The sequence below is a fragment of the Ostrinia nubilalis genome, chromosome 14 (assembly GCF_963855985.1).
Source record: "Ostrinia nubilalis chromosome 14, ilOstNubi1.1, whole genome shotgun sequence".
In the NCBI taxonomy this organism is placed as follows: Eukaryota; Metazoa; Arthropoda; class Insecta; order Lepidoptera; family Crambidae; genus Ostrinia; species Ostrinia nubilalis.
In genome coordinates, this window is record NC_087101.1 from 4770240 (window position 1) to 4798002 (window position 27763).

General features: G+C 35.7%; 1 protein-coding gene across 3 annotated transcripts in view; it reads right to left on the minus strand.

Moving 5' to 3' along the window:
- Positions 1–7045: 7045 nt before the first annotated feature.
- The window catches only part of LOC135077991 (uncharacterized), an 86848-nt gene continuing 66130 nt past the window's right edge, over positions 7046–27763 (minus strand). Inside the window, exons 1-2 of one of the 3 annotated variants that reach the window (XM_063972529.1) lie at positions 17511–17760; positions 7046–8749 (exon numbers count right to left, since the gene is read on the minus strand). In XM_063972529.1, coding sequence (XP_063828599.1) covers positions 8260–8748 — 489 coding nt within the window. In that variant the 5' untranslated portion in view covers position 8749; positions 17511–17760 and the 3' untranslated portion in view covers positions 7046–8259. Of the gene's footprint in view, positions 8750–9235; positions 9463–17510; positions 17761–27763 lie in introns of those variants that run through there. The other 2 variants (XM_063972528.1, XM_063972530.1) reach the window with 2 other exon arrangements.

The following is a 27763-nucleotide window of genomic DNA, read 5'->3' on the forward strand; positions in this document are numbered from 1 at the left end:
CCACGGAGACAGCCCGTTTTTTGTAGGTTTGCGTGTTTTAACGAGAATATCTGTTTGCAATGTCCAGAAAAAACAGATTTTTTCGAATTTGTAACTCGGTTTTGTCATTAAACTGGACCAGTAAACACAGGATCTATGTAGTTTATTACAAGTATTTTTAATAGAAGTGTTCCCACTAGCAGCTTCCTGCATATATGTTTTGCAAACACCCTTCCCGTACTGCAAAAAACTGAACCTGCATTAAACTAGACACTGTCGTGTGAACCTACAAATCCAGTTTTGCGGGACCCAGCAATGAAGGATCCCGCAAAATTGAATTGCTCTGGGAAAGGGCCCTTAAGGGTAAAGTCTACAAATTTGGTAAAAATCGGTCTTTGATTGCTAATCAAACATGTGTGCTGTCATTTACAATATCTTTAACATTATCTACGCTACTGAGCTAAGTCAAATAGGTACATCGGTTATCAAAGAATTCACAAGAAAGCTTTATTAGATAAACGTACTAGATGCTCAAGACTGTGAGAATGATCAAATTGTGGAGTTGTTCTCGGAACAGAATACCGGTCCCATTAGTAATGCGCTTCGGTGGAATTTTGTAGTTATTTGCCGAGCGTTCATTATTTTGGACAAAAAAATTTGGTGCGCAGTTTGATAAACCAAAATAGCAAAGGTTACATAATAGTAATGTTATATAACTTAAAAAATATTTTTACAATTCAAAACTGGTTGTAGTAGGAAAGAATTTAATTTAATTGGGCCATTGAAGACTATAGTTAATTAAGTACATTGCCAATCTTAATTGTTGTATAATTCATTATTGTAACTTTTTATCTTTAACTTCTATTTCTAAGCGTATGTTAGATAATCAAACCTAATTTGTTTCGTCCCCCCAAATTTCCGATCGCCTATTCTTATCCACAATCAGTCCCTAAGTTCGAAGTATGGTATCAAAACATTTGCCCTCCGAGTGTGCAAGCTTTATTTTGTTTCGCACTCACACATGTTGATGAACTACGGCACATTCTCACGCACACAAGCAAATGCTTAACGCGAGCTACGACAAAGTCTCACACACATGCACATAAGCTACGGCAAAGTCTCACACATATGCGCAGTAGCTACGGCAAAGTCTCACACATATGAACAGCAGCTACGGTAAAGTCTCACATGCGCAGCACTCACACAGTAACGCCACCTACGTGTGACGGCGCACGTGTCTTGCAGCGGCGGGAAACTGTGACAGCACACGCTGCCGCACTCGCCATACGTCATCGAAACGTAACGTTGTTTTTTTAACACCATGGACTTTTACTTTACTTGCTCATAATTTGGACCAAAGTTGGTTAAAAAGTACAAAAATGTGTGCTAATCTAAAAGAATGTAGAATTCAACTACTCTATGTTATGAAAGTGAAAGTTTACGGCCTTGTCACAAGAGTATTGATATTATATTGAGGATTAAAAGTTCATATTGGATGGCATGCGTCTACGTAAAACATTTTAAATAAAAATAAATAAAAAAATTCACCGTCTTCTTTAAATTTCTCCTTAAAAATAGCCTGTAATTGTATTTCCTTTTACAAAGTCCAATCTTCAACTTTGCAAGAAAATATCATTATTGGTTCTATGCTTTTGTTAGGTATGCTAACGGATAGATAGAAATTAAGCCTTCATTTTTATAATATTGGCTGCTATTACTTTATCTTTATTATCGCGCGACGAACGCTGCATAAGCCGGTGTCAGTAGCCTAAGAACAGATTTACTGAAACCATTACCCTCCTTTTATAGACATGGTTTATGGACATTTACCTCTATCAAACATCAATCTACACCACGTCAGATTAAACTCACTTTAATTTCCGTAACTATTAAAGACAAGCTGTTCTGTATGGCGCTTGTTTTACATTTTCCTTGTTAATTGTATTCGTACCATCTTTCCTGCTTAACTGTCCTTCAATATCAAATGTGACTTTATTTGTTTGTCCAGAAAGTGCTATACGGACATACTTGCATCACGCCTGTGTTCATTGCCACTGCCTAAAATGGTCATGGAAAATTTGACAAGGAGCACAACTACATAGTTCTCACCACTCCCACCTAAAATGTGTTCAAAACAATATGAATGTCAAAACCTGTTAAGCGTGAGGTGTGACAAATGAATCACGTTTATTTGTTGACTATTATGCAAGTGTAGTTATGAAAACAAACAAAACTTGAAATGGCAAAAATCACTCTGATACAAGAAGAGAGTTCCTTTCTCCGAAAACTACGTTAGGATTTTTATGAAAACTCTACCACTTTATAAAAGAGTGAACACCAATCGCCGTTGCAATAAACATAAATAATCTAATGGTTTATGTTATGCAGTCTGCAATGTTTTTGACAGTTGCTAACGAATACTGGATTAATTGGATAGCATTCACACCTAAACTCATTAATTTACCTTAACAATCATGATAACTAAAATTAACATGGAGAGATGAGGAAAAATCTGTGATATTTGCATTATTATTCAGCTTGTGGATCTTACTTCTGAAAATAGGACTTTCGGCGAGTGAGTTAGCTTCCAAGATATTATTCTGACTTCTTCCAATCTTCTTACATGTTTTTCATTCTCGGATTTCCATTGAAGAATTCTTCTTTCAAAATGATACATGCAAAAATACACAATATTGACAAATTCGTTAACATAGAAATAAGAATATGTTTATTTGTACTGATGATGACTGAGAGACATTTGAATGTTGGTTTAACCTTGTGGAGGTCATTTTTTGTTACAACTACGTACATTTTAGGGGGTTTCCGTGATGTGAAATTCCTCAGTTAAATCCGAACTGATTCTTGAATTTTCTAAAATTCTAGAATGTTCCTTGAAAATTTTGTCCAAGTTTTACAGGATTACCATACCATATGTAGGATCGGTAACAGTAGTAAGTAGGTACTTATTATTAATGAAAATACATTTCGTTCATATTCAAGCTACGTTCACAACGCTATACCAAAATCCTGCGCATGTTACCATGGAGGATTGACTTAGACAAGCAATTTGCATACTTCTGTAAGGCTATTGTTTTAATACAAACTAGCTTTTGCCCGCGGCTTCACCCGCGTGAAATTTAGTTTGTCACATATAGCCTATATGTTATTCTGGGTTATAAACAATAATACTGTAAAGTTTCAACAAAATCCGTTCAGTAGTTTTTGCGTGAAAGAGTACCAAACATCCAGACATCCTGACATCCAGACATCCAAACTTTCGCATTTACTCGTATTACTTAATAGGATGTTTAACTTGCCGATATTACGGGTAATGTTGAGCCTGATTCTATCCAACTCTATAAGTCTTAATGAATACTACTAAGTAATAATTGGAAACTAAAGAAAATCATTTTAGATTTAAAAAAACACCCTGAAGCAGAATCGAGTCTAATCGAGGAAGTGGAGTAGGTATCCGTATCTTAATCATAGTTTATTTCTTTTTCCTCTTCGTTATTTCTTCTTCTATACAAAGTATCGGGTTTCCTAATATTATTTTTACACCATGTCCTATATTTTATTTCAACCCTTTGTTCGTAATAGTATTGAATCAGATGTTTTTCCCACCATAAAATTTGCCCCAGAACTTTTATCTACGAGTAGTAAATTCAGAATCAGTTCCTTCCATTACGGAGGCAACCGTCAACAGATTATATCACGATGTGCGGCTTCTGTTGCTTCAGAGAAACCTCTCATGCCGTATTGGCCAGAGACAACAGAGGAGTTGACATTGCAGCTCATAGATTTTCATTAGCACGTTCCCGCCAATTTGGGTGAGATTCCATTAAGTTAGACGTTAAGTTAGCATTTTCCAAAATAATCCGATTTAAACTAGACTTTCGTGCTATTTGGGGGGAGATTCAGTAGTCAAGCAAAATTTGTAAAATCCCACGTGAAAAATAAAATTTGAATTTACTTATTATTTTAGTTTGCGACTAATCGTACGTTGAACAATATTTATTATGGCACTTGACAAAATCAGAGCGTTTTGAAAAATTAAAATATTAATAAATATTTCACGCACGATCATAAAATTTACGCGTTACATAAGATTACCTATTCTCTTAATTTTACTAGAACAATTTTTTTGTTGAATTTTCCCATTTTGTAGCAACCTTGAACATAATCCACTATAATGGTATTTATTTGTAGACGAGGTATGTAGGCACGAATATTATTATGCTAAGTAGTGTGCAAAAATTAATAAGTTTACATATTTATGAGTTAATTTTACATAGCTTCCAATTTTAATTTCAGAAGTACTCGTAGGCAGTAACAGTATTGTAGAAAAAAAATTGCTCATGTTGAGTTGAGTGTCAATTAGGTAGGACTTACAACTGATATACATATTTACATATTTTTTTTATATACTATAAGCACCACACTACTGATCATCTTTTCGATCATTACAGTAAAAAAAAAAAAATTGAAAAAGATGACTTCTTTGCCATTGCAATCAATTTTTCGTTCGGGTTTATCAATTTATGACGACCAGTTGTTATAAGAATTTATGTATTGACAGTATTAGTACAAACAAACATGGTATACCTGGTTTTCTTTTTATTTCTGCCCACATTTGACTTTAATCCCACTCATCTGATGTTTAGTGGTTGCTATGCTGTCTAGGCTACGAACCTGCTACATTCCTATTCAGTCTTGCCTTTAACAGACCAATTTTGTAAATGGACTGCGTTGTTGGAAAACTTATGTATAATAATGGTCGTCTAGTGTTCTTCTGACTTCTAATGCTTCTAATCAGAATATTTAGATAGAAGCAATTCACTTTTTAGCCGACTTCAAAAAAGGATTACATTAGTTCAACTTTATTTTTTTTTAGCTTCAGTTTTTCTCTTTTTTTTTTAAATCTTACTGATGTAGAATCTTTAAATGTTATACGACTTGTTATGCAACTGTTAAATGACCTGGATGAATAATCCTTATCAACCAATTACAGAAATTGAAAAGATCTGATGACTCGTAACTTTTATCAGCTAGCTCAGAAACCCAGAGGTCAATATTATCTTTGACTAAGATATCTCACAAATAAGCTTTACGTGGAAAAGGATCTTATAAAATAATGCCACAATACTGTTTCAATTTAATATTTATTTAATGATCATCTCTTAGCTTAAGACAGGAAACATTTATAAAATAGCAGCTAATCACAATAATAAAATTATGATAACATTTACAGAACATTCTCTTAACTTCATATCAGAACAAAACCTCGCTTCAAGTCGCTGTACAGACTTAATAAATACATTATCTTTAAGTTATAACATATAAATTTAAGTCACAAAGTCTGTACAATACAACCCAGTGCTATAAAATCATCACGTAAGCTAGGAATTCAATATTGCCCGAAATAAAATTGCATAAAAACTTATAAAGATAAAACAGTCTCTGGTAAAATGTTTTACTATTTGATACCATAAGTGCTGGCCACTCGAATTCCTAGCTAAGAATAAAAAAAACTAAAGTTTATAAACAAAAAAACAGAAATAAATGGAAAGCCGTATTTATTCGCTTGCCAATCTGAATTTTTAAGACATTACAATTTGGTTTTTCGGAATAATGCAATTGGTCCTTTTCAAACAGAAAAATCTCCGAGCGGCTTCAATATTTTTGTATCGTGATTTTAATGAAACGTTATTAACAGGAAATACAGTTTATTCGTTATTAATAAAGAATTGGCCTTCGGTAGGGCATTAATGTATTTTTCCTTTGAGAGCAAAGATTCGATCGTCGCTCCTTCTCGTCATTAGGCGTAGGTGCGAGCGGGAGGGCGACAGTTCGCGTGCGATCCAATAATCTGATAGTGTTCAATATTCTGCTCTTTTTATGTTCGGCGCGAATCAAAGCGAATAAGAAGCGATCTAACGCGTTTCAGAATGCACTGAATAAATTAAGACTGCATTTTATTTCGCGCCGTTTGAAACTAATTAAATCAATTATATATTATAAACTTTTACTCGAGTCATCGTTAAAAGCAAAACCAAATAAATTAGCTAGCAGTGATTTAGGTGGCTATGAAAATCTTTCGACAGTCTGTAATTTACGAGGAAATTTAAGTTTAAATGCATTAAGGTGAACACTTTAAGAGTGGCATTATCTGAAAGGTAACTAGCGGAAATAGTAGGTAATGTATTGTTCTCGCAGATACGAGCTTTGCAAACAATGTGTTATCTCATTTTATCGCATTTTTTCTAATTTAATTTCTGTCGCCACTCCGCAGGGCACAAAGGACTTTTCAATTTCGAATCACGGACACATTGCATGTTCGATGTAGGACATAATTTATTCCGGAATTAACGTACAACTAAAACTAAAGGCTCGGTACAAAATAATTTATTTATCTCCTAAATAAATCTCACAAAACTTCAGGAGGACACCATGGAAGCCACGCTGTAAATTAAAACTACGGCGATGAAACGGTTTTGGTCATTCATACGCTTTTTACATCTAATATTTACAACTTTTGAACGTGGCTCTGTCTGCAGTACGTTATGAAAACTACTTACAATTAAATATGTGCGTTTTAATAGTAATCATTTTGTAAAATACATTTTTGGTTGTATCCCAATTTAACAACTATTGATTTATACAGAACACAGTTTGTGTTCTTTATATTTCTGACTTAGTCGTAATCTCTTGCCAGCGGCCCCGACATAGGCTGCGGCGAGTGTATACAAGCTCTTAACATTTAAAATTTTATAATACATAATGATTATCAACAATACATTCAAACGCAAATTATATAAAAACAATTGTCTACTATCAATAAGTGACAAAACTTCTAAATGCGTCACTAGCCGGTTAAACGACTACAAAATCCGGTTAATCCGTATAAAATGGCCAATAGAGGTGGAAATTATTTTTTGAAGCATCTTTTAATACATTGCGATCCAAACAAGGTTGGGGAAACTAGCACAAATACGACACACAGGCTAGGCTAATATCACAGGAGTTCTGGGAACGATGCGGAGGCCCCCCGCCCGCCGGCGCCCCCTCCCCCCTCCCACCCTCCTACCTATTTACTATTCAGAGGGGGCGAAACGGGCCACTACCAATATATTTTGCGACAATTAAGATTTCAAAAGAAAAGGAACTTCGTTTTTGTTCATCCGAATTGCACATTAAATACGAACTCATTGCACATCCGATAACGGTTATATTAAATTCTCGCATTCTTACAAAAATTAAATAAACAACAACCGCGGATTATGTAACCTAAACTCGGAAGGTTCAACCAAATTATCATAATGGTAACAAAAGCATAAATGGTGACATCAGGTAACCGAACTAAAACGAAAATATAAAATAAACTTATTTAAGCGATAATATTTAACAAAACTCAAAAGTCAGACTTGTCTAAAATGCATCGCCGAGCATTCGCGTGTTGGCGGCCAAGTATATTGGCCCAATGTCGCGCCAACCTCGGCCAGTCCCATCAGCGCCGCGCACCAAACTCGACAATATTTTTGTTTTCACCTTTCACTAAATTCTTTAAACGATTTATATACTCTCGACGGCACATCAATATTTATTCGGAAAGTAATTAAACGCTGAATCAGTTCATTCACAGAGGCGTGTTAGTGTAGTAGAGTAATTTGATGCCTACTCGCCGAACGGCTCACAATAATGAACCGGCCGTCCGAGCACGCTATGTTTGTGCTACGAAGCGATAGCGATTACAACAAATGTGTATAACGTTTAAAGTGATATAAACCGTTACCTACATCTAGACGAAGAGTATTGTGGAGCTTCAACGCAACCGTTCCCAGTCGTTTTGCACTATCTCTTAAATCACTATCATTTAAAGTACAATAATGTAACATAATTATCGCTTATTAGCTAATCCTTCAATAAAAACGATAACTTCCATAACTTCAGTACACGCGTCTCACACATGACGCGTTGACAGCGGACAAAGCACTCCGAGTTCTCTGATAGTAAAAATAATCATTGAACACTAATTGGACCGCGCCCATCGGCAGCGCCTGAGCAACTTTCACTAAATAATAAAAAAAAAACTCGCTAACAAAGTAAGTACTCTTAAACAACAAGGTATTCGCTAAACGCGGAGCGTCCGTTCCGGGTAACAAGTGACACCTCGCTCTCGGCGGGCTGGCCGCGAGCGCGGGCGGCGGCGTGCGGGCCCGCGGGCGTCGGGGCGCACGGGGCGCATCACAGGGGGGCATGCAGGGGCGCGCTGCGACGCGGTCATGAGTCCAGCACCGTGAGCAGGCCCGGCGGCAGCAGGGGCACGTCCTGGCGCGGCATCTGCCTCGCCAGCTGCGCGCAGCCAAGGTTCGCGTCTCCAAGCTCAGGAATGGCGTCCAGTAACGCGAGGCACTCGTCTTCGACGGCCCGCCTCGCTTTTTTGCCGACCCAGGAGTCGTCGCATTCCTCGCGCGCGCGCCTTCTTCTCGCCTCCTTCTCGCGGCGCGCTTCCTCGCTCAAGCGACAGTATGTGTTATTGATGCAGACGGAGCGGCGAAGGTCGCGCGCGGGGTCCTCGATATTTTCTAGTTTTTGGGAGCAGATCTCGATGACCCGCTTGCGCTCCTCGTTGGCGCGGAGGCGGGCGGATATCATGGAGAGCTTGGGCCGGGCGGCGGGCTCCGTCCGCGGAGGACCGAACATCTCGTCCTCAAACGCGTCTGCTATCTCCGCCCCTCGCGCACTCTCCCGCTCCTCTTGCGGCGTCATTCTGGAACAAACGAAACACATCATTAGCGCTATTTTCTGAAGAAGTAAAATCAAACAAACAGGGTCACAAGAATAATATGGAATAGTACAAAATGCATCATAGTCATAATTATTACAAATTTCCCTGGGTATCCCCCGATAACCTCGGTCAAAATACCACTTTATAACTAGGTGGGAATCCCAAAACATACGACTATGTAAGCCAACTAATAAAACAGTGAAAGCAACACGTTAAAATCAAAAACACCAAACTTCTCTCAAAAGAATCTGAGTATGTAACTCAAATCAAGGAGAAACCATAATTATTTATTTCGCAATCACGAGTACTGGGTCAATCAAAGAACAATGCATCAACGACTGAACGCGCCAATCAGGTTCATAACTTGTTACAATCCGTTCCACTCGCGATCGTTTCAAAAAGGCGAGACACCAACAAAGATAATAAAGCAAACAAAAAAAAAAACAAAACAACAAATTCGAAACCCACCTGAAGGGTAAATCAGAGGAAATGATGAAAAATCCTGACATCAACATGATAAGTAATCCACTGAGACCTTGTTAATTTATTAAATGGATCACTCAATGCCACAAAGTTCAAAACACTGACAAAATACGGCCGCGCAACACGTCGCTTTGTCCTCGACAGTAAAAAGTGATCAAGTAGAAGTGAAACAAAAATAAACGGCGCGAGACCAGCGTGTGCGCAGCGCGGCGGTCGCTGGTCGAGTGACAACATACCTCACTGTAGATAAGACATTGAAAAAGCCAATTGCGTCATTCCAGTACGGCTACGTACGTGCACAGAGGAAGCGGGTGACGTAGCTGAGCCGTCATTTTAGACGCTATTGACTGACTAGCACTCAGTCCAGTTTTGTTAATTTCCTCATATTGCAATAGATTTAACAACCTTCACTGAATTAACCTCTGAAGCTTACGTAATGAGATTATTTAACCAAATGAACATAGACAAACAAACAACCGATACTTATGAGTTAATTAGGATACGAGTAACGCTATCAACAGATGAAATGCCTGAACGACTGCGAAGAGGAAAACAAAAGTATTTTTTCCTGCCACCATTATCAATTTGTTAGCATAAATGAAGGAATAAATCCTTAAAAAATTACCAATTTTCCCCGACAACCGGACACAAAAATTTACATGTTATGTTTAGAGGAAAATTTGAAATGATGATGAACTTGGGATTCAAAGGATAATAATTAATTTTCCTGGTATTTTCGTAAGATGGCATCAATATCAATACAATACAAATGATGCGAGGATATCGCTGTTGTTATAATATTTATTGAATAATATAAATAAATCAAATCATTCCTCTGTGTAGAGTTGCGAGAAAAAAGCGAGAGCATATTGAGGGCACTTGAGGTTTAACAATGTTCCTCTCCACGCTTTGCAAAGTTTTCCTGGCTTAGCAACAGAATAAAATTCTTTTGTTATGTAATTCATAGATGATCTAACCGGAAAAGTATTACTTCAACATAATTTGGCACTTGGAATACAACAGTTCAATCAAGTGGTGTTTTAAAGATTAAATAAGAATACCTAACTAAACCACTCGACTGCTCCGCGACTATAAAACTAGTGTTTCGTCTGACTTGAACACGTTCTTTCAGAATCTTATTATCGAAAAGATGTTATACGGTACGTGTTTTGCGCTAAAACGACTATAACCTAGCTCTCGCCCGACCGAGGCGCTTTATCAAGTATAACGCACGTTAAAATTACTGTTACGACCTTCAGAAAAACTTTTGATTATAAAAATATGCTAGTAAAAACATTTTCGGCTATGGAACGTAAATGAAAAACGTTTAGTAATCAAGCAGGAGTGATCCACTTTCGCGTAAGCTTAGCCATAGTGAACAAATGCGGTTTAAAAAGTTATGATAATGTGCGTGCGTGGTATGCCTCGGCTGCTCGGGTCATGTTTTTTTTTAGGAGAGCGCGCGACGGCGGCGCGAGTGCCGACTGCCGGCTGCCGACCCCACCAGTTACGATCTAATAAATCTTGCTTGCCACGGCGAGGCAACACTACCTGCACTTTCCTTTCTGTCTCACAACCGCGATCGCTCCGAGCACAAACGCTACCGAAACGCCGCCTACCGACGTGACACTTTTTCATTTCGATCACGGTTACAGAATAGCCCTGATAAAAGCCGGTGTTGAATTTGCGTCACAAATTGTCTTGTAATAGCGCGCGTAGGATGATTTTCGATATTGCTTTCGGGCAAACAATTTGTCAAATACGTCTGTCACATATTGACGCGGATGAACCGTGATTCAAAATGCGAAATAGAATTTGACTTTACTGCAAAATTGAAATTTCAACATATTTGTGGAATAAAACATAAAAATTAAATGGCTCAAGATTTTTTGATTAGGCTATAGTCAAATAGATAATAATCAAAAAGAAAAAGTACAAACACATGTTTACAGACTTCAGTGAATTAAGTATGTAGACTTAACAAGATTATAAACATCCATTAGTTTAGAGAGTTTTCAGCTAACGCATTAGCTTGGAATCATAAAGTGTGTTTTAATACCGAGAAATTTTAACAACTAAAATTGTGAGTAAAATTCTTCTATGAGACAAACAGAATTACCAAATAACGCCCTTTCACTTTTTATCTAATTTGTTATCGTGCCCTTAATATGTGCAGTAACGGGCTTCCCTGTGAACATGTTTTGTGCTGTTTTTGTGTTAATTGCTTAGACAATAAGTTTCAAAATTATAACGTCATCAGACAAAAGTGCGAGTAAGTGACCAACAAAACAACATTTATTTTACATTTAAATACAAAAGTTGACGGACAGTTTTATACCTACGCGGTTCTCTGTAAACATAACTACACTTACTTTAGTGGCCAGTGGACTTTTGTCTTTATCGTGATGACTATAAGGATCAAAGTAGTTCTACGTTTAGTTGACTTTATCTTCTTATAACAAACGAAAACGTGTCTTTCAATGAAATCAAAGCCGTGAACGATCTTCTGGTTTGTAGTTTCACCACAATTTTGGTTCCACTTGATAAAATTAGTTTTAGCCTTTCAGTGGACTGAGCATTCATTTTTGTTCATTTTCTCTGCTTGCTTTTAGCAAAAGGTAATACAAAAACAGTTGCTTTTTCATTTAATTAATTACAATCCATTAAAACCAGATATCCTTTTGTTAATGGCATTTTTCGTAATTCGCATTGAATTAATGTTTGCTCGCGCATTATTTGTAATTTATTGTATTTCTGATGACATTTATGAATTCTGATATCACAATTTGATAAAGCAATACAAGTCAATGGAACAATTTTATTGTAAACGCAGTTATTGGGTTTGGTAAGAACAATAAATTATAATTCCAAGCAACTATTTGATTTAGGTGCTGGGCTATCAATTCAAGAGCTAATCTTAGAACTTATATCAGAATCCTACTTACTAGCGATTATAATAATAGGCCAACATGAAACAATAAGAATTTAACCATAAGAATTTATGTATTTGAAATATTATACAATTTGACAGGACACATTTTTTTTTTGGATTACAAAAGTTATGACATGGACAAACAATAATTATGGACGATGCGACGGCACACAAAGCCAATATTAAGACATCTTCCTGCAGTGGTGATAAGTGCGATTTTGCCACAGAAACACAGTCTGATATTAATATTCAAATGATGAAGTACCCAAATGATGACGATGTTGGTTTAACTGTACCTATTTATGGAGCTAAATTTTTTTTTACTACCTTCAGACAGAAACAGAGTGGATTAGTTTAATGTCATTTATAAAACAAAGATGTTTTATGTAATCAGTTGTGATCCAGTACAATACCTTTCTGGGTCAGGAGCCATTCGTAATTAAGCTTCGACTACATGGCAAGGTCGCCGAAATTAATATTTATATAATGTTTGTGGGTGTTCCTAAAATCATTATTCATTTTGTTTCTTACTGGTCATATTCGAGGATTATGTCTATCGGTGTTTCAAAAGGTTTTAATATACTGACGAGGAAATTGTAAGTCTAAAATCAGTTACGTTACTTAAGAATTGATTAACATTTTCTTCATTTACTTCCTTCCTACCACGTCGATTTACACAATATTTAACGGTATTTTAGGGATCAATATCCACGTCATTAAAAACCAATTCAAATTCTTCATGTTCTTTGCTCTCTTTCAGTTCAGTTTCAGATAGGTACATACTTTTCATTAATTTAGTTCAACTGAGCTTATTTCTGTAGCTCCTGGCTTTCTCATGAGCATCGATATTAACTACCGTTAAATTGTTGGCCATCCACTCGGCTAACAGGACCTTGTGTTCAGAAACTTTTCAAAAGGCCTCGTACAGTGCGGGCTTTATTTCAGAGCATACTAATCTTTGTCACACGTAGCAGTAAATGGTTAGCGCGTTTTCGTTTGGCTCTCAAAACAACTGTCGGAGCGCAGTCGCGTCCATAGAGGGGTTTATTCGAGAAATTCTAGACTTTCTGAGTCCGTAGCGTCGATGTGCAGAGCGCTACAGAAATAAATCAACTGTAATGGCCTCGGTTGACGTGCTTTTTACGGCCTTTGTTTGTGCCTTATTTATATTGTGAATATAAAGTCGTTTTGTCCACGAATTTGTAGTTATAAGTGACTGCCCTGCAACGGGGATTTGTGCAGTGTTTTAACTTTTTGGGAATTAGGTAGTAAGTGGTTTTTTTTTGTAGTTTATAAAAACATCCTTATAAGTTAGTTGTTAAGGTTTTTTAGCGATTAGATTACTTCTTTTAAGTTATTTAGTTTAACGGTCACTAATAATTGTGTCACGACAGATTTTTGTTATTTGTTCAAATTAATGGAGTTTTCCTTTGCTTTGTTATTATGAAACTTACGAATCCGATGACGACCAGTCAACATGTAGACAAAATAAAATATGTCGTCATCGTCACTCCTAACGACGCCATTTGCTAATATTGTAATTATGTAAGTTATTTCAGTATTTGGTGATTAGGATTACGGATATTCGTATTCTTTCACCAAATTAGCTATTGTCACCAAGAAAAGCAAATACTTAAGTAATTACAAATGTAATATCATGAAGCCGTGCCCACTTAGCGATCTGTTAATTGACGTTTTTTCACGTACACGTAATGAGAGACAAAAGAGTATTAAAACAAACTTTATTAATACTGTTTTTGCTCTCAAAACGATACTAGAAGCTCTTGGCACGGTTCCCAAACAGTAAAGTTTATAATATTACGAGCGAGCGGGACGGAACCACGGCTCTCTGTCTTTTAACCTGTACTAAAGATATTGTGATTCGATTACAGTATGTAGGTAACTTTTTATCGACTTATTTACATAATTGTATGTGGCAAACACCTACTCTGTACAGTCTGCATATCAACTTACCACAAAGTGACGTCATTTCCCCAATGGATTTTTAACTTTATTCCTTCTAATTTAAGGCTCAAATTCAAAGGATAACTGTCACTTGTGATAGGTTCAAATGCTGTCGACTGTACAATGATACTTTATGAAAATATTGTTCTCAAGAGCAATTTTCCTGTGTACAAAATCGTGTTTGTTTTTATTTTCACTAATTAATTTAATAAACATGATACAAGACTGCTGCATTTTCTTTAATTGTGAGAGAAATCACTATTTTATTATTGTTTGAGTCAACTACTCTGAGATTGTTCACAAAAAACCTTAATTAGATGCCGTTCTAGTGTTATTGGAATTCCAAGTCTGTAAAAAATCAAAAAGCAATCGACAGAACTGTCAGTTTGTTTATCCGAATCATTTATTACCTATTTGAATTCCACTAATTCAAAATTTAATTTTGCACACATAGAGCTTGCAGTTGTGCCAAACGAAACAATTTTCATGGTAGAAAAACTTTTATAATAGTTCAAAGAAAGAACCTTAAGTTTATTTCAGAGAATTCAATAAAGCTTCCGTGTTACATAACCAGATCTAGATTCTCCCGTGGAGAAAGCCTGGCCAAGGAAGTTATATGAGCAAATCCTCTGTTTGTAGTCCTTATATAAATCACCAACGCTTACCAATTTCTTATTATACAGAAAAGGTATGAAATAGTAATGAAAAAGGGCTTAGGGCTTCAAAGTCTGAGCTTTGTCCACACGAGCGAGTCAATTACCCAGTGGGTGTAGCTTCAATTTTCATAAATTCTTTGTGCCAACTTTATGTACAAAGTAGGGATACTAAAACATAGCAAACTCTATTCTGTATTTGAGAATAATCCAGAGCATTAGAGTAAATCAAGTTTTTTTTTTTAAATTCATAGAAGTAATGTACAACTAAGAAAAAAAACGACAGCACCTCAAGTTTAAACATTATAAAAATTTCTGTTTTTGTATTAGGTGTTATTTTGCAATGAAAGTTCATATTCTGATGTGCTCGTCTCTACATTATACTCGTAATCTATGTAAAACCAATCCTGCACAGCGATTGGAAATAAATAACAAAGTTAACGCATTTTGAGCCGGTAAAATGAAACGGTGTAATGTCGGGCACTATGAATAAATCATCGGGCTAAATAAATATGTCATTGTGGCTCTACGCTTGCATTCGATTTGTAAAATTTAAAGCTATGGTTCAATAAACAATCATCACTTTCTTGAGTGGGAAATGTATTTAGGCAAAATATTGTCGTTTTGCACTTTGACAGCTTTTTAATCTATGTGATTTTGCAAAATATTTTGGACGCTTCCCTTATTCATAATTTTAACCTACATTTAGAAAGAAAGTGACGAGGAATGTAATGCTTAACTGAAATGATGCCATTAATAGTGCTAGTCTGGTTTTTATTGTCATTAACGCCCGTGTTTTGTGATTCTACCCTTTAAATACATCAAATATTACCTACATTATGTACTTATGTGATTGGTGAAGTTCATTGTTTGAAATAAACACACGCTTTTATCTCCATGTCTGAACCGAGTTTAATCATCGTTTCGTATTACGGGCCTTTAATATTTAACCCAAATCGATACCAGAACGTGTTAAAAAGAAATCTGTTACGCAACGAATAAAATACATTTTCGATTACACTGATTCAACTAACACCTAACGTAATGTTAACGTACAACAATCCAGTAAATCAACATGCTCGTAATAAACAATATCTACTTGAGTCATTAAGTAATTAAATTGATCGGTAAATTTTATTTCATAAAGAAATAATAAGTCAGTGATTTCTTTTTTAAGTTCGCTTAAACTTTAAAGGCTAAAAGTACAGTGAACTGTTATTGTAATGATGAGAATTAGCGTAAAGGACATTTTGAAAGCAATAAAATGTATTAAATCAAAAGGTTACATGTTTATTTCCCTGAATTTCATAGAATATTCAAGATATTAAAAACGGTTGTATTCTAATTATAATTGTTTTAAACAACTTTCATATTTTAAGCCTAAATTAATATTACTCATGTAGATGAAAGTGAACCGTGTGCCCATTACAATAGGATATCAATTGGGTTCTAGTTGCAGAAATGAATGCACCTAGGAGTTGATGGGTATTATCTCTTCTTTACAAATATCTTTTAAATCTGTAGTAGCTATGATTTTTTATTTAAAAACGAGCGATCTTAACAAAGAATATAGGTAGTAAATGATAAGTTATGTCAATTTGTAGTTCAACTGATAAGAAATATCGTTATGATAATGGAGCTGGGTCGATAACATGGCTATTCAAATTCATATTCAAAGATAAAAATTATATCATAAAAAACTTATTCATAATGATTTGTGCCTAATGTTAAGTGGACCTTCTGTGAAACTGTCACTTATTCATAAATATTGGTATTAAGTGACTTAAGTAGGTGCCTCGTTTTTAAGACTTTGTTTTATTTAGTCCAGAAAACAGTAAAACCAACTAATTTCCCATAACTTTATACGCTTTTTATTGTCAAACCAGAACCACTTAAATTAATCTCAGTTCTCAAAGTCTCCGAATGAGATCCATACGCTACAGCCCTCTCTTTCTTTCTCACTGAGTGGGAAAGAGACGGCACTAGTCGGCATAGCGATCAAAAGGGCTGGTCAGGTAGAAATTGAAAACGCATGGTGATTTCAACATTTAAACTAATTACACTGTGTCATTAACTTTTAGAAAGACATTACGTCAAAATTGCATTTTTTTCTACAGAAATTAGAAATCAAGCAACTTTTTTTAAATTAAGGTTAAATTAATTGTCATTCGGTTAGCAATTAATCATAAAAAATAAAATAAAAACTTGTTTAAATCAGCATTATCACTTTTAAATATCACATACAAATAAGTACAATATATCGCAATCACTATTGCAAAGCTAAATTCAATAGCTATTTCAAACTATTACCTAACTTCATTAGAGCATTACTACGTCACACACATACCTATATATCTTTAAGCCACTCATAAATATTATGCATATCCGTATGTATGTGTAAGAATGTTATTACGCTCTTGCTTTGCTACATCATAACTGTCTCTTTGTTACAGAAAAAAAAAAGTTACAGCTGTTGCGCCAAACACTTTGGTAAGTCATAATAATTAATTCTGAATGCAATTACTTTAATTGTCGCCAAGAATTTACAAGAATAACAAATTAAATGTATTTAAAAAAACTGTAAAAAAGAAAAAAAAACAAAGAAATATAAATAAAACTTTCTTTGTTTTAAAACTATTCAAAACAATCACACCAATAAATCTTCAGATTATAATAATATAAAAAACTAAAAAAAAACACTTTTTATTACCTTTTTAAAATTGGAACACTCCAAAAAAAGTCACAGCACTCCAAAAAAAAATCCAAAACGTTCAAAAACAACACACAGAATTTAAAAGTCGAACGGTTAATTTGTACATAATGCCAACAGGCCGAACGTCAACGAGCTGTATCACGTCATAAAACGATCAACTTAGCACTTGTCCAAACAACGGAGGCTACTATGAACTCGCTCGAGAGCACCCGTTCGATACGTCCGCCGTGACCGGCTTCGCGCGCCAAACTGCCTGCTCGCCTATCCCATACATAAGTTCTTGTGATTTACACAGGGCGCGCAGGCCGCTCCCTGCCGTAGATGCTCCCCTTCCTAGCGAAGGATACCTCATTATCCTCACTCTAATCCGTGTGCCTTTTTGATAATTTTTATTTATTGTGACACTCGCTTGCTATTTCCAATCTCAATTTTCGACTTGATGCACATTTCTACTTTCTACTTTATTTCTTGGATTTTATGGGAGAAAAACTTTACGTCTCTGTCTTCGTTATCTGTATTAATTTGATCTGTTAAATTGCTGCTGTTAGCTTAGCAGTAAGTAAAACCCTTTGTTAAAGTTTTGATTGCTATTATATGCTAACTATTAAAGTCCCATTTTGGATACAAGTGGTTCATTTCAATTAGTAAACCACGTAGGTAAGTCAAGGAGTTTTATTAGGTCCACAATTTTATCATTGTCTTTGTAACGTAGTCAGTCTGAATTATAACAATGTTATGGATCTAGGTGTTTCTTTCAACGTGTTTTCTGTTGAAGGTGTAATACAATAAGTGCTGGGTAATACATAGATATACCTGTACACATAATACCAAAGAATTTGATTGCAAAAGCTGAAAACTTAAAAGTGTAATGATACAAAGCTAAAGTTCTAATTGCCAATTTTCTCATAAAAAGATCCAAATCTAAAGAGATTTGTAAAAAAATATTTCTAAAACGATTGAGAGAAACAAGCCCGGCGAGATCGTTCGTAAAAATAATATATTTTAATATGCATAAGTAATCAACGATACTGGCTAGAGTTGAGGTAAACAGTAATCTAGTCTCTTTAGAACTTTCACCATAAATCCTACATAATTCCGAAACGCTTCTACAACTGGGCAATCATAATTAGCATTTAATTCCAGTATCTTTGGGAGCTACAATTGTGCCTATGGGATGCGCCGGGTACCTGCTATTGTTGAATTCTCCGGAGGGCGAATATTGCGCGCGATGAGCGTCGGCCGCTGACGAACCACTCCGCCTATCGTAAAACACTCGTAGACATTCGCTCTAAAATCACCATCCACACATTTACAACGCGCTATCATTCTGTTTGTTTACCTCAATCGTTTACTAGCTTCGTCTACTGAATTAACAACTCAAGATAGACTAAAGACATCAGCACATTTAAATTTGAATAGGAGCCAAACAGCTGCCAGATTGACCCTCAAATTGCCTAATTCAATCACGCGTGAAGGTACCGACTGCTTTTAGACGTAATAAAAATACATTTTCTGACACGAATCTATCGTTAGTTGCTATTGTTTGGTTTCGAGTTTGAAACTTTAAAGTCATTAGTGCAGCTGAGATTTAATTTTAATGGTTGATTAAAGTGCAGTGCTCGCCGAAAAGTAGTTGTATCGTTTGAGGTCGAATCTGGGCTTAGAATGCGGAAGTCAGGAGTGCGTACAGCGTACGTCACCGTAACTGCGTGGAGTGTAGTAACCCGAATATACGAGGATGGTGGGTCGAGGTTCAATAATTGCAGGCCGTCAAGACTTTCACCTTCGGCGCGCGGCCGCCGATCCGCCAAGGCCGCCGAGGCACCGTTCACCGTAACTTCCGCAGCTCGTGGCCCGCGACTCTGCCTCGTCGCCCGCTCGCGCCCGCTCGTGCTCTCCAACGCGACGATTCGCTTTTGCAATCCGAATTTCGGAAAGCGCTATCAGTGCAACGGCCTCAGGCTCAAATAACGGTCGGGCACTTTTACGCAACGATTTTCAAGGAAATGACCGTCGCACACTCTCATAAGTAGAACACTGCTGATAATGCACAAGAATTATCTTGCGATAACTTTTTTGGTGCATTTATGAGTGCACACACTCTGTTCGGTACAGTTGACAAGGTCGGCTTTGTTAAACCAGATTTGGGAGTTACACAAATTCGGTTTGACGGAGGCGCTGCACCTTTTGTTATTTCATTAGTTGGTTTAGCGGCCGCCGGGAGCGCGCGGCACGCGAGCGTCTGCCGACCCATATTTACTGTACGCGGAGTGTACCATCTCATTCCGCTCGTTAAATCGATGCTTTTAATAGAAATGATCGCGCGAGTCTCATTACATTTATACTTACAGAGTAAGCCACGTGTTAAATATTAGCTGGACAATTTGAACGACGGATATGTCATCGTCATTTCATATTTTGAGCCCACGTGTGACAAATTTCAGTAATTTAGGACTGGATATTTGAATTTGTAAGACTACATGAACGTCTAGATTGATCATGAACATCTGAACTGGTGTTTACGTTTAGAAAATAAATTAGCTTGTTGATTTAGGAAAAATTCTTCCAGCTCAGATGACGCTTCCTTCATCATGAGTCAACATCACTGCATTGTTAGTCACTTTACCGAAGTTCGCGAGGGTGGTCTAAAAAACCTCCGCAAACATAAAGACAACGACCGATAATTTTCGAGGTCAGGACAACAATACTGGACATGTTTCCCTCAGTGTTATCGTTATCACAAGAATGTATTGTGTCGCCGTGACGTAGCGCGATAACAATTACGTACCAAGTGCTTGTTATTAGTTAATTATTATTTTATCTATTTCGGGAATACATTTCAAAATATTAACCTTATTTTCAGAAGGGGTCATCTTACTCATTACTAAATGGCTGTTAACCGATTAAGAATTTCCAAAGAAAATGTCTAAAAATAGCCTGCGTGTTTTTCTCAAAGAATTATGGTCAACGATTTCATTAAATTAGTGTGAAATAGCAAAGTAGTACTAGCAAGAGATACCATATGATTTGTTTGGAAATTTCCACAACACAAACAATACTCGTTGATCTTGCGATGTTTTTCAACATCGGCCGGCGCGCGGCGTCGCGTCGCTATAACTCGCTCGCTTATAAATACTGATATAAGGGCTTTAAAATGCACAATTATGTTTCGCAGTTTTACTCTTGTTCCTTTACGCTGCTGCTCATAATAAACTAGTTTTTACGTCGCGTTCGCCGTGTGGTGTTCGATAAAAAGTTTGCTTGTACCTCTACGATGATGATGTCTCAAACAATATATGTCAGGCAGGAAACTTTCGTGTTCTTTGTTTAATTAACATTTAATTCATCCGAGATTAATTAATTGCAGTGTTGTCGTGAGTTGACCTACTTTTCGCGGAACGTTCGATTCTCATAACTAAATGTTTAACGAGGTGAAGTTATTGAGAAAAATACTATTGTTACGTTCCTATTTCACGCTTTACATCGATAAAGTAATCGTGTACGCAATTTATCGAGCGGTGATAAGATTTTCACAAGCGCGTCCAATGACCTTTACACGAGTAGCACCGATTCCGCAGCGCGCTCGGAACAGCTGTCCGTCATATCGTTTTAACGTATTCATGTACGCGGCTTTTGAAAATATTACGCAGATTATGTTTTGCTTGTGATTCAATCGATTTTATTACCTAGTACGTACTTAATGAGAGATAGGTCTCTATTGATTTAGTAGATAATCCCCCAAACAATAGCCAGAAAGTTCCAATGAATCAGTCTTTAAAGATAATCTGATAAAAGTTAACAGGATACCCCATAGCAAAATGGTTATTCAACTTTATCATCAACTCAGTACATGTAGTTCAAATATGATGAAGTTAAAATAAAACACAAGCTTCGCGTTCACAATTTAGCACAATACCTAGATTATTCCAAATTGCAAGATCTGAGAATACAAAGATCAGAAGTTTTGCGGTCCGATTACAAGAAACACACCATTAAAGGCTTAACTTGCCTTTGTCGTCATAACGCCACGTGTCGTCGTCACTCGAAAAAGTAAAACATCTTTCATAATTAACTACACCATCGGCAAAGAAATATTACAATAGAAACAGACCTAGTAGATCTTTTGTTACAACCTACCGCATGGCCTAATCTGCAAAACGAATTCTAAATATTCAAAAAGGGAACACGGATGTCTCCCTCACATATTCCCATGAGTAAACGAGACAGATGCAGGTGATTCAACAAAATAACTTTACAAAGGGGTGCAAGCAATATGCAGTCATCTGTCGTCTTAATGAAGCGGATATTTGAGTGAAAAGACTCTACATAGAGTTCGACGTATTGTTGTCGATGTAGCAGGTGTGTACTCAGGTAAAATAAGCCGTTTCAGGATTTCAAAGCTTGTTATAAGAAAGTTTTAGACTATTTATGGGTTTTGCAGATGCAATAGAGCTAATAGAGCTAACTTCACTGTAGTCCTATGACCTATCCTTCGTAAGCCCGGTGCAACTCCAGTTGGTTTGCCATGCATTGTAAACTTCACATCAATCTAAACACTGTGGCATCTTAAACGGTTGTTATAGGAGCGATTTTGCAACAGAATTGTATTGTCTCAAATGCTATCGACTCTACATCTTGCACACTATCTACAAAATTAAATGCTCTATTACAAAAATAATGATGCGATTGCAGTTTTTTACGTTGATGTGCCGCTGTCAGATATTGTTTTCTCGTTCTCGGAGCTTTTTGAAACTTATGATAAAACCGTTTAGCAGTGTTTTGTTTATGTTATTTTGGGATCCAATGCTTATGTTTACCGCACTGGCGATCATTTGTTTTGGTGTGAAAATACCACGAAGCACAATCATCAATAGCTCCGCTATCTTCTTATTATTTAGAAAATGAATGAGTAATTCTCTTAATTAATAGATTGGCAAGGATTCAGTAATAAAAAAGCAACTTCAAAATTTTCAGGAAAGTTTATTATTTATTACATAATGGATTTTGTTTCGAACTCTTTTTGTTGTAAGTAGATGAAATATTTTTAAATAGGATTATAGATAGGTAGTCAAGTCAATCTAGTTAAAACTAATTAACAAGTATAGGCAGACTCTATCAACAATCAAACGAAATGACTCGAGAAACGCTCACACAAAGAATGCCTTTGAGATAATAAAGAGTAAATTGAATAGATGTCGTAATTCTTTAGTTTTTAGAAAGTTTATATTGGAAACGCTTTCACTCAAATCGTACGTACGACGTACGCTTCATTGATAAACACATTTCATAAGGATTAATAATAAACCCACCGTTAAAAATAAATCTCACCCAGATGCGACTTATTTAGACTCCGCTCTACAACGCGGCCAAAAGATAAAGCGAAATAGATTACAGAAACATTATCAATTACAAATATTTATTTAAACGCAAGCGTATGGATATCGGTACGTAAACTAATCAAGTAGCCATATAAACATTGTTACGTCCCGTTTTGTCGAACGAAACAAAAAGAGTAGGTGTTTGGTGCCGATGTTGGCCGATGCCATCCGAAAATAGTCGAGCGCTCGCGGCACCAATACCTCAAGCTCGCTGACGACGCCCGAGCCCAGCGCAGTCCTTGATTATTAAAAAAAAAGTCATTAAACGTGCAATTTTCGCAACATTGACCGATTTTGTACACTTTATCTATAAGTTTTCGGGCATAAACTTGCTTTATTTCAGCATCCAACGTGACTTTCATAGACAATAACCGTAAATCAGAACCAATTACGTCTGCGAAATGTCAATGGGTATTTAAATTGTTGGGAGTGATTAAGACGGATCGACTGTGTACTCGAACAATTAATTGCGATGCACAATAAATATTAAAGCTGCCCATATTTATGTTATTAGTCATTTGTATTCCACAGCGGTTTCGAAGACAATGAAGGTTTACTTCAACTCTAATTTGTAGACGCGTCAGTTTTGAAAATGGTCGCGTTTACACAGGTTCAGTGACCCTCGATTCCAATTAGTTCACATTTAAAAATATTAGTTCGTGACGTAAGAGCTTACGGCACAATATTATGGGCGGGAGTGGCTCAAACATTGGAAACCTTATTTTTAGACATCAATGTCACTTTCAGGGATATTTGCCAAAGAGTCAGTGACTCTCCCAAATGCTATCTGAGAGAAATTGTTGAAGCGTTCGACTCATTACACATAATTACACACAAGTATTGCTATAAAAGAAAGCATATCATTTAATGTAGGTATTCTTTGTATTATCTTTGTTTCATGCAACAAAAGAGATATACAATCTACTTACATCAATTCGGTACTAACACGTGATTTGGTACATTTTCATAAACTAAACTAGATAAGAGATTCCTGTTTTAACTGGATTTTTCTTTACTTTTTAAATAACACAATAATAATAATTTAATCTAGCAAATGCAGTGAAAAATGACTCTACCATTAAGCTCATTACTTAATTGATTCTTTTTAGATAGATAATTACAAAATAAAGTGCTACTTTAAGTTGTTTGGGGGCAAATGCTCGAATGTTTGGAACTTTCCACTTTGTTTTTGTTTGCAAAACGAATTGATTAGATTGCCTTGTGTGTAAAAATAAAGAGTCAAGCCTAAGTAGATAATAATAGTACAAATAAATAAGAATCGGGCGGCTTATCGCGGTTAAACAAATATTATGTATAACTTATATTAAACAAGTCACAATAGGAGTGTTATCAGTATAGTAAATTGTTTTCTAAATATTATAAAATGCCATAATATTACGCGCATTGACCGTATTTACCATTTTGTGACCTCAATTTTGATAGGCTTTTAATGACTAGTTAGAATTAAATACGACTGGTCAGTTTGATTACAATATATGTATTTTAAATAACCATGTAACACTGTTCAGACTTATCACTTCGCTATTTAGCTCACATCTCTATTATATGTATTACATAATATGTACCTAACTTGTAAATTATAAGGCGTGCAAAAAGGTTAACAAAGGCATCAGAATTTTCTCTGCCCCTTTTTAGAATCAATCGAGGTATCTAGTTCCAAAGTAGCTTAGTGATAGAGCAAGCTATATTTGGGACGAGAAAGGTCCTGTAGGGTATCTAAGCATTACTAATATACAGGGTGTAAAAAATTGTATCCCGAAAACTGAAACTAAGCAATCTGTACACCTAAATAATATTACAAAATATTATTCGTGGGATATTATTGGTAATTTGTATTTGAAAGTGATTAAGGCTCGTTAAGTGCGTATTACATTAAACTACCACACAAAACATAATGTACGCTTGATATGATGTTTTGCGATCCTAGCCGAATGCTTGCGCTAAGTGAGCGTGGTACATTACATACTACATACGAGTAATTGCTATGTTAAATTGGCAAAACCACATAAAGCAAACTTGTCGACTCGTGAATATTAATCGAAATCTGAACGGGTATTTACTGACCTTTACATTAATTAAATACTAGCAAACCCGGCGAATCTCGTACTGCCTTTGTTCATCAGTTTTTTTCGTCTGAAACACAGGTTTTAACCTAGCTCAGGCTAAAAAAGACTTTGAACTAATGTAAAATCTAGCATAATAAGTTCTCATAACGCTCTTATTTTAATGAATAAACTATTTATTTTATTTATCCATAAAAAATGTAGGATTTTAATGGTGAAACAATTTTTCAAATCGGTCCAGTAGTTTTGGAGCCAAATTAATACAAAAAAAAGAAATCTTTCCTCTTTAAATAATATTAGTGTAGAAGCTTAGATTAAATATATTTATGTGTATGTATTATGTGATTATTTAGTAATAAATAAACAGATATGTACAAAGTACAAATAAAGTGAAGCTAATTCGAGTCTCAAAGTAATTTAAATATCTCAAATTTACATTACGTGGAAGTCCGAGTACGTATTTGATAGTTTCCATTGAATCTGTATTCCATGTTAAAATTTTGTTCAAAAGGATTTTCTACATAATTTTTCTACTTTTATTACGAACATTTCAAAGGAAAAATGACATAATTTTAGGATAGTCAGTTGAGTAATAATATTTGTACGAATAATGCATTTGAGACTCAATAAAGTGTTTTACTTTGTGTGTCCCATTTGGGAATCGCACCCAAATTTGTCAGCTTCTCTAACACTCAGACATCGGGATCATTTTCTGTAATAATTATTTTAATTACGAGTATATTTCAAACGGAATAACATTCGATCTGCCCTGACGAATGCAAGAGCAAGTACTCGAATACTAAGGCTGAGTTGCACCACCTAACTTTGACCGTAACTGTAACGATAACCAGTGTATTTTGTATGGAGTTTGACAGATTTTTGTCAAAGTTAAAGTAAGATGGTGCAACCCAGCCTTAGATAATAGTATCGGTAAGATAACGACATAATCAATAAAAACTTGACAGCTAATAGCAATGCGATGATTTCACAGATAATCGGAATAGCCATTTTTAGTTTAAAATTATACGAAAATTAACAAGCGTTTTGCTAGGTTTTGTAAAGCTAAGTTGCTAGGTTTTGTATAATAATTGAATTTGTAATTAAATACAAAACATAGTAATAGATTTTAAGTAATTAGAACGCTGTAATAGAGTTATTTGAAAGTTTTTTTCGTTTATCCTGAAAAAGTTATCATAATTGAGTATAATAATTGAATTCATAAAAATAAAATTTAAGTGGATATGAAAGTAGCTCAAAAACCAATATTTCAGTTCGGTGTTTATTTTCTACGTAATTTATTTCAACGATTTTTATAGAATTTTCCTTTATTCAAAAAGTACTTGTTCAACAATCCACCGTTCCCGTTTCGCTTTTGTGTATATTTATTAATCTTTGTAGAGTATGGAAAACCAGTATATTTCAGATGTTTTCCAATAAAACTTTATATAGAGCCGCAGTCAACCGTTCACTACGATTTATACCAAACCATTGACTTTTTATTATTGTGATGTTGCCCGTGGTTTATAGTGTTTTAGAATCTAGAAATATTTAATTACATCTCGTTTTTATAAACGATATCAAAATGGAGATTTTTCAGAACACTTTAAAAAAAATGATTTTTTTCTCTTTATAATTTGGTTACCCTACTTTAAACGTTTTTGTTTCATTTATCTTTCTGTGTGTACATATTTAAATACCCGCTAGTTTATTTTAACTTTGTCGTAACTATTCCTATAACTGTCCCATTTTCGATAGAGTTAAGTCAGATAACTGACATTTTATCAGGAACAAAAAGCTATGTTCAAAGTCAAACAATTAATGGAAAATCCTATGAAATATAATGTACATTTAAACATTTACTTTGTGCGTTAAACTAAAAAAAAAGCATCGTAAGATATTCTCGTATGTGAATCATGAAGTACTAAAGTCTAACTACGTAAGTAAGAAAGACAATTAATATTAATATAAGAATCACGTCAAAAAAGCATGACTACCGTTCGTGATTTTCGCAGCAGTCTTAAAGGTCGAAGTTCAATGAAAAAATTTACCTCGAAAATTTGTTAAGTGTTCAACTACATTGTGTAGACTACGCCTACGTCTCTACATTAATGCCCGTATTCACAAACGATGCTTGCTTAAGTGAAGCAGCAAATCGAACGCAAAGCGTTGAATACAGCTCTGTGATTGGTTCGTGTGTCACCCTGTGCGTCCAAGCGCACTGTGAGACTTCATAGTAATATTTGTGAATCATCGTCATCATCATCATCATTTCAGCCATAGGACGTCCACTGCTGAACATAGGCCTCCCCTAATGCTTTCCACGTTGATCGATTGGTAGCAGCCTGCATCCAGCGCTTCCCTGCTACCTTTACGATGTCGTCAGTCCACCTTGTAGGCGGACGTCCCATATTTGTGAATACGGACATTAAATTATGGAACAGACAATAGCACGTCAAGCTTTACACTGCAGAATCTTAAACAGTTGAAATAAGTGTTAATTTGCAACAAAAATGTATGATCTGATGTGCTGTCGACTGTACCTACCTACTTAGAGGCTCGGGAACTGAACAAATATGTATCAATACACCGATTAATCTATATGAAGCGAGATTTATTAATGGTTAATGAGGTAGGTCGCTGTTGTTTAGGAAAATCTTTCCTGCATACTTCCAGGAATAGCCTGTAAGGGTCAATATTGTTTGTGTGTTGTGATTTTTGGTGATACAAAAACTGAAATTGGTAAACCGTGCGACTCCGGTAATTATGATATACGTTTTTTCGTAGCAGC